This window comes from Cajanus cajan, chromosome 3 (genome assembly GCF_000230855.2).
Source record: "Cajanus cajan strain Asha chromosome 3, NIPB_CcT2T_4, whole genome shotgun sequence".
Taxonomy (NCBI): Eukaryota; Viridiplantae; Streptophyta; class Magnoliopsida; order Fabales; family Fabaceae; genus Cajanus; species Cajanus cajan.
Genome location: NC_138519.1, coordinates 2,474,227 through 2,489,335, shown reverse-complemented (window position 1 = coordinate 2,489,335; position 15,109 = coordinate 2,474,227). Strand labels below are relative to the sequence as shown.

At 29.1% G+C, this 15,109-nt stretch overlaps 1 protein-coding gene and 1 long non-coding RNA gene across 2 annotated transcripts in view; both read left to right on the top strand.

The window, feature by feature from the left end:
• Nucleotides 1–6,407, top strand: part of LOC109802723 (uncharacterized) — an 81,714-nt gene extending 75,307 nt beyond the window's left edge. The window contains exons 10-13 of the mRNA XM_083071500.1: nucleotides 300–1,136; nucleotides 3,970–4,653; nucleotides 5,818–6,284; nucleotides 6,368–6,407. Coding sequence (XP_082927626.1) covers nucleotides 300–1,136; nucleotides 3,970–4,653; nucleotides 5,818–6,284; nucleotides 6,368–6,407 — 2,028 coding nt within the window. The remainder of the gene's footprint in view (nucleotides 1–299; nucleotides 1,137–3,969; nucleotides 4,654–5,817; nucleotides 6,285–6,367) is intronic.
• A 127-nt stretch (nucleotides 6,408–6,534) lies between these two features.
• LOC145955437 (uncharacterized) lies at nucleotides 6,535–14,141 on the top strand. Its single transcript, XR_014432072.1, has 2 exons — nucleotides 6,535–6,586; nucleotides 13,833–14,141. It is a non-coding gene; the product is annotated as an uncharacterized LOC145955437 (long non-coding RNA).
• Nucleotides 14,142–15,109: the final 968 nt, after the last annotated feature.

Genomic DNA, 15,109 nt, shown 5'->3' with positions numbered 1-15,109 from the left:
AATACTATTACCAAGGAAAGTAGAGCATATAGACTGAAAATTGAACCACTAAATAATTTAGAAAAAAAATGGAAGGATAAAACATCCAAAGAAAATATAAAAACAATTCATATATATATATATATATATATATATATATATATATATATATATATATATATATATATATATATATATATATATTTATGAATAAATGATTAAAAATAATGAATTTAAGATAAAATTAATAATTAATAATCTGATCCAATTGTATTTTGTTTGCGTATGTAATATGGTTATTTGTTTTTCTTCGTATATAGGGTATCCAAATCCCCAGCTTGAAGAAAGTGTCATTCAGTATTGGAGACTTTAAGGTTACATGGGATCGAGAGTCTGCAGGAGGGCAATTGCAGTTTGATAAACTAAAAGACTTTAAAGAATTCTTAGAGGCTGCTCCTCTATACATATTCCTTCACATGTTTCCCAGTATACAAAAGTTTGCATTTTCCGATTGTGAGTTTGAAGAGATGTTCTCCGCTGAAAGACCGAATGCTGATTACACTCCAATCCTTTTGCACCTCAAAGGATTAGAGTTAAGGTATGTGTATAAGCTTAAGTCCATTGGTTTAGAGCACTCTTGGCTACAACCCTTTCTTGAAAATCTCCAAACATTACAAGTAAATAATTGCTGGAACTTGTCAAACTTAGTACCATCACTATGCACAGTATCTTTCACCAATCTGACATATTTGGAAGTAAGTAGTTGCAATGGACTTGTCTATTTGTTTACATCCTCGACAGCCAAAATTTTGGGTCGACTCAAAAGGCTGAAGATAGAAAAGTGTGAATCAGTGATAGAGATAGTGTCCAGAGAGGGAGATGAATCAGATGAGGATGAACAAATAATATTTGAGCAGCTCCAGGTTTTGTATCTTCAAGAATTACGTCAGTTGAGATGGTTTTACCCTGGGAATTATACTTTACGTTTTCCATGCCTGGAGCAAGTGCACGTAATCGATTGCCGGTGGATGAAAACTTTCAGTCCAAAAAACATAATAGATCATTCAACAACAACAAAGTGCTTTTCTGCAAAATATGAGAAACCTCAACAGTGTTCTGATCTTAATTCTACTGCGCACAGGATATTTGAGGAAAAGGTACGGATCCCATAATTAACTTATATACACTTTTTGTTATTCATGAAAATATATTGTTACAATTTTTAAAAACTAATTAATCTCTCAGGATTATATTCTTTCACAGAATTACCAAATCACTTACGTGGATCAATGCATTTTTTTAAAAATAAATATTAACTAGAAGATTTTAAAATTATGATTATGTCCCATTACCTTTTTTTTACATCCTTGTTTGCACATACTACAAATATCCTCTTTCTACTAAGACTTAGGACGACACCCTCTCATTTAATGTATGTTTAAAATATATTTATTTATAAATTTAAATTTTATTGAGAAAAGCATAGTTAATTACTTAATTACTAAAAATATAATAAGAATTTAGGTATATTTAAGAAGGGTATAATCTTATAGATATCTTTTAAAATATTTATAAAATTATATGAGCAATTTAGATTTAAAAAGGATTTAACTTATATTAAATTTAAATATTTTTTAATTATGAAATCTGTAATAAGAAATGAATTAATTATTTTACAACTAAATAAAAATTTATTAATTTTATAATATTATACTAAAAATATTTTGAATAATTTAACAGGCAAAAATTCATTAAATTAGGTGCAAATTATTAAAATTTGAATTAATTAAAATTATTTATTTTTTATCCACTAATAAGCATATATTTTATATGCATATGGTTTAAGATTTGAACTCAATTGTCCTTATTGTAATTAGAATTAACAATGAGTTGGGGGTGGTAGTAATCATCCGTCACCTATTATGTTTAATATGGGTATCTATTTAATGAGTATTGATGAATTTTATATAATTTACGAATATCCATGTCTATTCATACATATTTGTTAAAATGTAAGATTTTAAATAAAAAATAAAATAAAACTTAAAATAACCACCTTTAAAACATATTTTTAATAAAATGAATAACTATGTCATATATAATTATATTAAAAATAAATTAAATAAAAATATTTTCTATATAATTAAAATTATTTTAATTTTTAAAGTACAGGTACTTGCGAGTACTAATATTGTACCCATCATTTTAAGCCGTGGGGATAATACCTACATGGATAAATACACATTTTGTCCCATTTATTATACATAATAAGTTTATATTTTTATATAATTAAAAATTAAATAATTTTTTTTAATGCACAACTTATTTTTAACTATTTGTAAATTTTTTTAAAAAATATTTAAACTTAGTGATAAAAATAAAAGTTGAATTATGGAAAGATATATACGATTAAAATATTCAAAGTTGCATATAAAGATAAAAGAAATGTAGTTTAATAACTAATTGATATTTTTGAATAATTATGGAGATAGTGTATCAAAAACAACTATAAGAAATGATAAAAATAAGTATTTGAAGTTTCTAATTGAAAAATAGAAGAGAATGAGACTAATTAAATTTGTGAGGCAATATTCATATTATAAATTATTTTTTATATTTCAAAATATAAAAAATATATATAATTATAATATATATATATATATATAGTAAAATTAAAAATTTAGTAGGAGCAATTGGCTCCAACTATTATGTGAATAGATGGTCATTCTTCGTCTTTATTCCCATCTTATTATTGAATGAATATTTAATTAATTATCCGTTTATAATTATATGACTTAAAATATATATTATATTCATTTTATTAGAAAAATTGTACTAAATCTATAGTTACATGCATAAATTATTTTTTTATTAGTTAATAATAATAACAATAATGAAAATGTTTATGTTATTATTTTATTTTTATTAAGAGATTATTTTTTTAATATTGGAATTCAAATTAAAAAAGAAGATAGATCAAATAAAATGGAGAAAGAGGACAAAGGTAACCAAAAAAAAAAAAAAAAAAAGGAGAAAGGAGAGTGCTTTTTTAACTGGACATTATATTATAGTAGTAAGGAGAAAAAGACACAAAGTGTCACTTGAGTTTAAAAACTATAAATAAAATAAAATAAATTGAATAAGTAGTTGTAAATGGTTATTTAGAAAATATGAGTCATTATTTTATTTTATTTTTATAAATAAAGGTATAAAAGTTCATTAAAAGTAAAAATCAAAATTCATTACTCATTGTAAATCTATTTTGTAATAGGTATAAATTTAAATTGTACTTTAATGTATTAATTGAATATTTAATGTATGCATAAGATAGATTCTTGATACATATAAAAATAATATATAAAATAATTAAAAAATTTAATTCTAAATTTGAAAAATAAAAAATAAATTTATCACGTATAATGTGTTAATACATTCAATTACATGCCATTATACCGTATCATATATCATGTATAATGTGTTAATGGTTCTCAAATCTTTGAAATAATTTTATCTATCTAATTTATATCAAGAGGAATAAGGTTAGAATTTTAAACATATCATTTTAATTTCACTATTAACCCAACTCTAATAGTTCTTTTCAAATTTTTATTAACAACCTATTACCATCTAAATGATTTTTTTTTTTTTTATCATTTTCTTCTCCATAGGAACCACTACATAAAACATTCCCAATGTTCTTTTTTAATACTTATTTTTTTCATCTTAAATTTTTAAACTCGAATTAAATTTGTTTAGGCACAAACGGTATCAAAATCTTATTAATATGTAGCCTGGTTCATTTTTTCCCTTATTTTGTGTTTAAGTAAATTGTTTCTTTTTTGTTTTTAATTTGATCGTTTACACCTATTTGATAGAAATATATAAATTGTCACTAATTATCAAGCACCTTTTAGCATGAAAAGTTGGTTATTAATTCATATTTTTATTTAACTGTCCTAATTTGTTTGGTTATTGGTTTTCTCTTGGTAGCTTCGCAACTCAAAATATCTGGAACTAGTTAGAGACGAATGGGAGATGATTTGGCATGAAGTATTTAAGGGAAACCTTTTCTTACACAAGTTAAAAAGTCTAACTTTTGACCGCTGTGAGACAAATGTATTTCCACGTGAGTTTCTACGACATGTTCCCAATATAGAGAGCCTTGAGGTGAAGGGAAGTTCCTTTGACCATATTTTGTGCTTTGAAAGTCATAATGAGGATGATATTGGGTTAGAGAACTCTTGGATTCAGCCCATCCTCCGAAATCTAACAGTTTTGAATATATATCATTGTAATAGTCTGCGGTTTTTGTTCACATCTTCAACAGCCAAAAGTTTGGCTTGGCTCAAAACAATGAAGATAAGTTGGTGTGGTTCAATTGAAGAGATAGTAGTGTGTAATAAGGAAGGAGATGAATCAAATGAGGATGAGATAATATTTCCCAAGCTCAACTCTTTGACTCTACAATCGTTACGAAAGCTCGGAAGGTTCTACAAAGGGAATTTAAATCTCCCATCCTTAGACCAATTGCAGGTAATCGATTGCCACAGGATATATACTTTTTGTGCAGGTACCGTAAAAGCAGACAAATTGTCTCAAGTTCAATTTGACAGGAACTCTATTCCATTGAAAAATGATCTCAACTCTACCATACGAGAGGTATTTCTGACAGAGGTATGTGTTCAATTTTTTATTCAACATAATTATTATTCTTGTTATAAAACACGTGTCAGTAATTCAATTTTTTGGATGGAAATTAAGTGCAATAAAAAAGGCACGAAGTGTTACTTAAGTTTTAAAAATCATAAATAAAATAAAAAAAATTAATAAATTAAATAGATAATTGTAAATGCATGATTACTTAAAAAAAATATGAATGATTACTTTATTTGTATTTTTAAAATAAATGAGGGTATAATAATCCACTTAAAAATAGAAATAAAACTCTGAAATTTTTTTATATTATAGTTATAAATTTAGATTGTACTTAAGTGTATTAATTTAATATTTAATGTATACATAAGACAGGTTCTTGATACATATAAAAAATAATATATAAAGTAATTTAAAAAAATCAATTTTAAATTTGAGGTTAAAAATAAATTTACCTCATGCTTAATACATTCAAATACACGGATTTTTTTTTTATTTTTTTTATTTTACAGTTCAATTACTTGGATTCTTATGCATGCCGTTGTACAGTATGTATAATGTGATAATGATTTTCAAATCTTAAAAAAAAATTATCTATCAAATTTATATTGAGATAATAAAATTTAAATTTAATATTTTATGCATATTACTTCAATTTCATTACTAAACTAATATTAATAGTCGTTTTCAAATCTTTATTAATAGTCTCAGGTGTTAGCGGACATAGTTGGAGATCCGTTTGTTAGATTGTAATTTTGTTTTGTTTTTCTTTTTGTCGGTACTTTACCAAAAAAAAAAATCTTTATTAACAATCTATTATCTTCTAAAGGTTTTTTTTATTATCATTTTCTTCTACCAGGAATCACTACATAAAACATACTCAATGTTGTCTTTTAATACTTACTTTTTCCATTTTAAATTTTTTAACTCGAAATAAATTTGTTTAGGCACAAACGGTATCAAAATCTTATTAATATGTACCCTGGTTCATTTTTTCCCCTTATTTAATTTTTTTTAAGTAAACTGTTTCTTTTTTGTTTTTTACTTTGATCGTGTGCACCTATTTGATAGAAATATATAAATTGTCACTAATTATCTTTTAGCATGAAAAGTTAGTTATTAATTCATATTTTTCTTTAACTGTCCTAACCTTGTTTTGTTTGGTTATTGGTTTTCTCTTGGTAGCTTTGCAACTTAAAACATCTAGAAGTAGTTGGAGACGAATGGAAGATGATTTGGCATGAAGTATTTGAGGGAAACCTTTTCTTACACAAGTTAAAAGCTCTAAGTTTTGAGCGCTGTGAGACAGATGTATTTCCATGTGAGTTTCTACAACATGTTCCCAATATAGAGAGGCTTCAGGTGACAGAATCCCAATATGAGGATGATATTGGGTTAGAGAACTCTTGGATGCAGCCCATCCTCCGAAATCTAACAGTTTTGAAAATATACAGTTGCAATAGTCTGCGGTGTTTGTTGACATCCTCAACAGCCAAAAGTTTGGCTCAGCTCAAAACAATGGAGATAGGATGGTGTGATTCAATTGAAGAGATAGTAGTGTGTAATAAGGAGGGAGATGAATCAAATGAGGATGAAATAATATTTCCGAAGCTCAACTCTTTAAATCTAAAAGGGTTATCAAAGTTCAGAAGGTTCTACAAAGGGAATTTAAATCTCCCATCCTTAGACCAATTGCAGGTAATCGATTGCCACAGGATATATACTTTTTGTGCAGGTACCGTAAAAGCAGACAAATTGTCTCAAGTTCAATTTGACAGGAACTCTATTCCATTGAAAAATGATCTCAACTCTACCATACGAGAGGTATTTCTGACAGAGGTATGTGTTCAATTTTTTATTCAACATAATTATTATTCTTGTTATAAAACACGTGTCAGTAACAAAAATGATCTAAACTTTACTGTGCGGAAATGGAAGGCATATTAAATTAAAGGTGGGGTATGTATTCAATCATTTTATTAAAAATTATTGTTGTTTATAAATGTATGACTAAATTATACTTTTATTTTTTTATTTTTAAAATTTAGATTAATTTAATTTTTTTTAAAATAATAATCATTTTTAATTTTGTGAAATGATTTTAAATTATTTTATGATTGATTTAAAATTTAAAAAATTGTCTTATTAAATTTATTTACATAAAAAAATGTGAAAATTAATTGATGTTCAAACCCAAATGAGATATAAACATAGTAAAAATTGCTTAAAAATCACGTTTCATAAACAACTATAAACTAATATGAAATTATATATATATTTTTTTAATTTTTTGGTTGTTTTATGAACTCATTTTCAAGCAATTTTCAACATATTTGCAACTCTTTTTGTCAAATGTCAGTTGCATTCAATAATTTTTATATAAATAAATTTATCCAATTTATTATTAAAAAATTAAATAATAATCTACTATAGGATTAGTTAAGATTATTTTTACTTTGGTTAAGTTACACAACCAAGAAAAGCTTTGTGTAGTAACGGAGCATGTTCCCCCTCCAAATTAATTTGTTGGAAATAAATTATATATAATTATTAAAAAAATTATTTATATTTTTATTTAATACTAAAAAAAAGTTCATAAAATTTTAAATATTTTTACAATTATTAATAATATTAAGTCATTGAGATGATAAAGAACTTTACAAATAATTTTATTTATGAATTACTATCAATTTTAAGTTATTAAAAGAGCATTAAATTTTTTTAATTATAAATTTACAAATATTTATTCATTGAAAAAATATAAAGAACGTTATCTTTAGTCATTCTATTTTTTATATATAGATTTTTTTTTTTGTCAATAATGCTCTTTTAAGTTTTTAATGTTTATAACACCGACCATTATAATTGATTTAATAACACTTTTATACATTAACTATTTCATTATATGAAACTTTATATAAGATGACTTGAATATATGGATTTTTCATGCATGCAGATTTTTCTTGTAGGTTTTATATGCATACCTTTTTAGCCTTATAAAAAAATTATTTCATTTTTTTTCGTATTTTTTATATTTTAAAAGTTTTTCTAAATATATTTATCCAAATATATCATTAAAAAAATTTAATTAATAATCTATTGTAGGATTATTTAAGATTATTTTTACTTTAGTTAACTTACACAACCAGGAAAAGCTTAGCGTAGTAAACCATTATAATAAAATGTATTATTAATGATAATAAATTAATTACCTTTATTTTATGTTTTAGTAAAAATATTAATGATTAATATTTAAACTTTTTATATTTTTATTTAATACTAACAAAATTTTGCATATAAAGAACTTTACAAATAAATTTATTTATGAATTACTATTAATTTTAAATCATTGAAAGAGCATTGAAAATTTTAATTATAAATTTACAAATATTTATTCATTAGAACGTTATCTTTAGTCATTCTATTTTATTTATAGATTTTTTTGTCAATAATGCTCTTTTAATTTTTTAATTTTTATAAAACCAACCATTATTTTATACATTAACTATTTCATTATAAGAAAGTTTATATAAGATGACTTGAATCTATGGATTTTTCATGCATGCAGATTTTTCTTGTGGGTTTTATATGCATACCTTTTTATATGAATTTTGTTTTTTTTTTCTTTTCAAAATCTTTCTCTAAAGTTTGCTATAATTTTGACAAAAATATGGTTATTTCTTTTAAATTTTTTAAAAATTCACAGACATTTTTATTAAAAATTTGTAACGACTCGGCTGACCACTACACTCACAACCACAGTGCACCGGAAACACTAGACAGAATAGAATGAGTATATAAATATAGGATCTAGAATATAAATATATACAATGTCCCAATCCGACTAGAGTTAGGGTGTACAATACAAAAATACATCCAAAATGACTATATCAAGCAGCTAAAACAAACAAAACATCAAAAGGAGTCAGCTCTGCCTGCCAGCTATAGACTCACCACTAGTCATCACCTATCCCTACTCTGCTCCCATACATAGTATGATCATCGCAGTCTAACCACATGGAAACAACAAAAGGGTAATCATCAACTTAACAAAATCAGCTTAAAGTACCACAATATTCAATAATAATACATCATCAACATACATTTCATCGATTTTACAGCTATCAATACATCATCAACATACATTTCATCGATTTTACAGCATAATCATCAACTTAACAAAATCAGCTTAAAGTACCACAATATTCAACAATAATAGCACACATCTCACATCATCAGCATACAACTCATCAGCCATACAACATAACATCAATAAAACATACAATGCGTCGTCACGCATGTTAACTCGGAGATCTCCTACAACAACTCAGCCTTTCGGCCTACATCACCTCAGCCTTTCGGCCTACATCACCTCAGCCTTTCGGCCTACATCATCCAATATCAACACACAGTTCAACACAACTGTACAGCTTAACATATCAACTTACAACACAACACAACTTATCAACATACAACACATCTCAACATCTTGCAACACAACTAATTATAGCTCAACATTATCAGCAACATTATCTACTAATCATCATATCATATCCATCATTTTCAACTCAGCTCAACAATCTATAGTACAACAATATTTTAATTCAACATGAAAATCATCAATAACAGCTTAAAACAACATGATCAACAACTTCACAACGTACAACATGTTCAACACATAATATGACCCAACCATCTTGTTTACAACTCATCTATCTTGTCAAATTACTCACCCAAACAACACCAATCAACCTAAGCACCTAAAACAACTCTCAACTTAACCAAATCACTAAATGTGAAATGACAACCTTCACAGAAAATAGCGCATCATGAGTTATACTACTCCTACCATACTCATCCTTATCTCATATGAAAGATAAGAAGATTTCCTACAACTCTCATGAAGACACCAAGTCCTAATTCCTTCATCTACCTTGTGAACAATTCTAAAAACCGCAACAGCTATAACCAATGCTGGCAGCTTGACCTCTCTTCACTAAAACAGCCATATCGAGAATTCTAGAACTCCTTTTTGGGTGATTCTAACGCCATTGGAAAGCTAAGATCCAAGGCTACAACTTTCATGAAGACCTTGAGACCAAATTCGGTCATCAAGACCCACCGCTGCGGCGCTCAATCCAGCGCTTTAGCTGTAACTCTCTACCATTTCATTTTCCCTTCCACAACTATGGCTGTGAATCCATGACTATAGCTGTAGGTTTCTGCAAGTGCATTTTCTTTCACGGCTATAGTTGTGATTCCACGGCTATAGCTGAGTTTCTGATCTTCCAAAAACTCCATGGATTTCACCTCCGTTTTCACTCAAAACCTCCATGAACCTACAATCCAAGGACCCACAGTCCATGCTACAACTCAAATGCAATACTACCAACCACATGCAACCCAAAAACATCAAAAATCACCACATGCATGCATCCAAAACTCAAGAAGAAAAATCATCAATGTTCAACCTTCCATCAAGAAACCACAAACCCCAACTTTACCCACATGCAACCAACACAACCAGAAAATCCCCAAATTTTATCCAACCCCGAAAACACCCAAAAACACATTTTCCTTCAAGACAACCCATGAATCACCCAACATCAAACATCTCATGAGTTTCTAAACTCATTTCCAACCAATCTAAGCGAAAACTAGCTTCCCTTACCTCGGTGAGACGATTCTGAGCTCCGGGAAGAGAAAGGAAGAAGAAGGAGAAAAGAAATCCACACTCGGCTAGCTCCGCACGGCTTCACTCTAGAGGAAGGAGGAGAAGAACCTCCTAGGTGCTCACGGCTTCAGCTAAAGAGAAGGGAATTTGAGAGTGAAAATTCAAAGTGAAAGGAGAAGGGAAAGTATAAGGTGAGTGATGAGAGGGAGAAAAGAGAGAAGAATGCCACGGGGTCTCAAAAAATTTATTTTGCTATAATTTTTTCACAGATAATTTTCTTATTTAATAGTTAAAGAAAATATAAAAGTAGTGTGTAACGACCCGGCTGGTCACTACACACTACACAGTACACCTGAAAATCGGACAGAAAGGAACAAGTGTATACATATAGTGTCTAGAATATACATATATACATGGTCCAAGTCTGACTAGATTCAAAATGTACAAAAGGATACATCCAAAGCTATTACACCAAGTAGTTGAAACAACAAAACATCAACAATGATCAGCTCCGCCTGCCAGCTGCAGACTCACCACTAGTCACCAACCTAACCCTGCTCTGCTCCCATACATAGTATGATCATCGCAGTCCAAACCACATGGAAATAACAAAGGGTAAGCTAATGAAAGGAAACAACATACATATATCAATATGTGGATAGAAAACAGCTATAGTTATTAGCACATCAACCAGCTTAACAACATCAACTTAAAATACCACAACATTCAGCAATAATAACATACATCTCACATCATCAGCATACAACTCATCAGCCATACAACATAACAGCACTAAAACACACAATGCGTCGTCACGCATATAAGTTAGTATTGGTCGCTTGTAATCAGTATAGCTCGACCTGGTCCCTATACCAAGGTCACTTTGTACACGTGTGCCTCGACCTTGCCCACACACGGGACCACTAAGAACTTAGAGGAGAACTGCAAATTACCACTCCAAGGGTCAGCTTTCCAGGGAGGGTTTTCAACAAATTGGGCTCCATGAGCACCACAGCCGCTCAATCCACACAATGGGATGAGGAAATTTAAAAAAAAAAACATCTCCTCTAGTCTTAGTGATCAACAACTCAGCCTTACGGCCTACAACAACTCAGCCTTACAGCCTACAACAACTCAGCCATTACGGTCTACAGCAACTCAGCCATTACGGCCTACAACAACTCAGTCATTATGGCCTACAACAACTCAACCATTAACATACAACACAACTTTTCAACGTTCAACACAACACAACTTTTCAACGTTCAACACAACACAACTTTTCAACGCTCAACATAACACAACTTTTCAACGTTCAACACAACACAACTTTTCGCAACACAATTAATTATAGTTCAACATTATCAACAGTATTATCTACTAATCATCACATCATATCCAACATTTCTGACTCTTCTCATCATAAAATAACATTAACCAGCATATAGTAAAATCTCATCTCCGCGCCCGGCGTAAGGATGCCCGCGCCCGGCGGGACCCAACCAGAGAGCCCAAGGCTCACTCGCGCCTGGTGCAATACCAATTGCGCCCAGCGTCCACAAGGCAGAGACTCCTAAGGAGTCTCACGCCTAGCGAGACAAGGACCGCGCTCAGCGCAACACATCAATATTAGCATCCAGCACAACTAGGTAGTATACAACACATCTTACTACTCACAACTCAGTTCAACAATCTATAGTACAACAATATTTTAATTCAACATGAAAATCATTCATGATAGCCCAAATCAGCACGACAATATATATATCTATAACAGCGTAGTATTACATCATTAACAGCATATACAACATACAACATATCCTATACATAATACGGCTCATCCACCTTGTTTACAACTCATCTATCTTGTCAAATTACCCACCCAAACAACACCAATCAACCTAAGCACCTAAAACAACTTTCAACTTAACCAAATCACTAAATGTGAAATGGCAACCTTCACAGAAAATAGCGCATCAAGAGTTATACTACTCCTACCATGCTCATACTTATCTCATTTGAAAGATAAGAAGATTTCCTACAACTCTCATGAAGACACCAAGTCCTAATTCCTTCATCTACCAGGTTAAAAATGATAAAAACCGCAACAGCTATAACAAAGCTAGCAACTCGACCCCTCTTCACTAAAACAACCATATCTAGAGTTCTAAAACTGCTTTTTGAGTGATTCTAGCGCCATTGGAAAGCTAACATCCAAGGCTACAACTTTCCTGAAGACTATAAAGTCAAATTCTGAAAATCAAATGCACGCCCGGCGCATTAAAACCGGCGCAATTCTCAACCAGAGACCTATAGAGATATATTGTGCCTGGTGTGGTTCTCCCACGCCCGGCGTGATCCACCCATGGATTTCCCATTTCAAATCACGCCCGGCGTGAAAAACTGAGCCTGGCGCAAATTCAAACAGGAACCCTTACCTACTTTGAAAATTTCATCAAAACCTGCGAAAAACACCAGGAAACCAACATGCAAACCATCCAAAAGTTTACACTTCCATCAAACATCAATAAAAGCACCTCATTTCCAACATGCAACCTCAAATCAATTAAAAACCTAAATTTTTCACCCAAACCTCGAAACCCCAAAAATGAAATTCCTTCAATCTCAGCCCAAATTCATCAAAATCATCAGCCCACAAATGAGTTTCTACATTTAATTTCCACACAACACAGCCAAAAACTAGCTTCCCTTACCTCGGTTCAAGAATGCCGAGCTCCGGGAAGAAGAAACGGAAGAGGAAGACAAAGGAGAGCTTGAACGAACACGGAAGAAGAAGAGAGAATCTCTGAACACCAGCTAGCAACCCAAGCTCACTCAGCACTACCACTTTGAGACAGCAAGAAAAGGGAAAGAATCTAAGGAGAGCGAATGGGGCAACCAAAGGAAAAAGAGAGAGTGAAGGTAAAAAGGAAGTTGCGGAAGGAATGGGGTCTCACATAGTAAAAAGAAAATAGAAAAGTGAGAAATGTTATGAATGAAGTAGAAAAAATATTTTTAATATCATAAAAAGCATTATTTAAAAATATTTAATATTCAAATAATATCATTCAATAATTAAAATCATCTATAAAAAATTTATATATTATCAAAACTATTACATTTAATTATACAATTTACTTTTAGTTATTTTGGCTCCTTCAAATAGTTTTTTCAAGCTTACACAACCCCGTTTGTTGGTAACTAAAAATCAATTTCATCACATATATAAGTTTCTTGATAAATAAAGGCTATTGTTTTTTTGAGTTTGCTTTATAAATTCCTCTCAAATTGAGATCCAGCAAGACGTATGTTAAATTGTTTTTAATTTTATTTTTGTACAAGGTTAAAAAAAAATTACTATATCTAGATTTGATTCATTGAATCTCGCTTTATTTCGTGAAAAGATTAATTTTAATTTAGAAAAAGAATTTATTGCTCCTATAATTAAAATTAGTTTTTTTTTTATACTTCATTATTATTATTATTATAAAACTAACGTTGCTAGCTGTTTCTATATTTTGTGTAGGCTAAGACACCATTATTGGAGTAAGATGGTAAAGAGAGTTTGATGAAGATGAACAAAAGTGGTCTTGTTTTACTACGTACGTATGTTTGTTTGTGTTAAAAATAAAAAATAAAAACGTGTGATTACTGATTTTATTATGTTGATGATGAAATACATTGTTATATTTTGCATATTATGTAATGTGTGTGATTACAAGTGATAAACGGTCACGGAGAACAAAGATGAAATGATGAACTGTATCCACTAAGTATTGTCTGTATTGTTTGATGCATTGACAAAAACGTTAAAAAAAATGTGTTTTGTGTGTTATATTTGTTCAATTTGTTTCCCTTATTGATCATAAAAATTTACATATCCAAATTCATCCTCCGTGTAATATGCAAACAAAATATCTTCATCAAATTGCATCAAATATCCAATTTTGAATTAGATATATATTAATTTGTTGACACCGTCACATAAATTTAAAGTTTTATATGCATCGCTCAATCACTTATTCACATAATCTTTTAAGTCAAATCCACCGATAAACTCTAGAATTTGCTTGAACAATGGCATTTTGGGAACACTCCAATGGTTGCTTCACATGCCTGAAAATTTTCCATAGATATTTAGACTACTGCTAAAATGATAGGACTGGTTACTGAAATGTAGAAACATGTGCCCTCATTCTTTGTATAGATATTTTGTAACATGCATTCTTTTCTAAATTGTGTATCAAAATTTAAATAGTATTGATCGAGCACTCGGTTGTTGTAATATATATATATATATATATATATATATATATATATATATATACCTATTCAGTTTAATAATTTATATTTTATATTAAATTTTAACAATTAAAGTGTTGAATTTAAAATTTTTAATGCATAAATTAAATTTATAAATTTTTAAAAAAATTTAAAAATTATTTGATACTCCATTTCATTAATTCAAATCAATGTATAAAGTAATATTTTATGATTATACATCAATTTGAATTAATGAAATAAAATATTAAATAATTTTTAAATTTTCTAAAAATTTACAAAATTGATCGATGTATTAAAAATTTTAAAATTTAACGATTGGATCGTTAAAATTTGATGTTAAACATAAGTTATTGAACGGAGTAAATATAAGTAAATTTACTCTTGAAGTAAAAAATTTTTTCCTCTCTTTATATAGACATGATCAAATTGCATTATAGATTGTGTGAATTATACTGTTTTGTAACCGTTGAGTGAGCATTTTTCTGTAGACAAATTCTATTATAATAACGATCCTTGTTT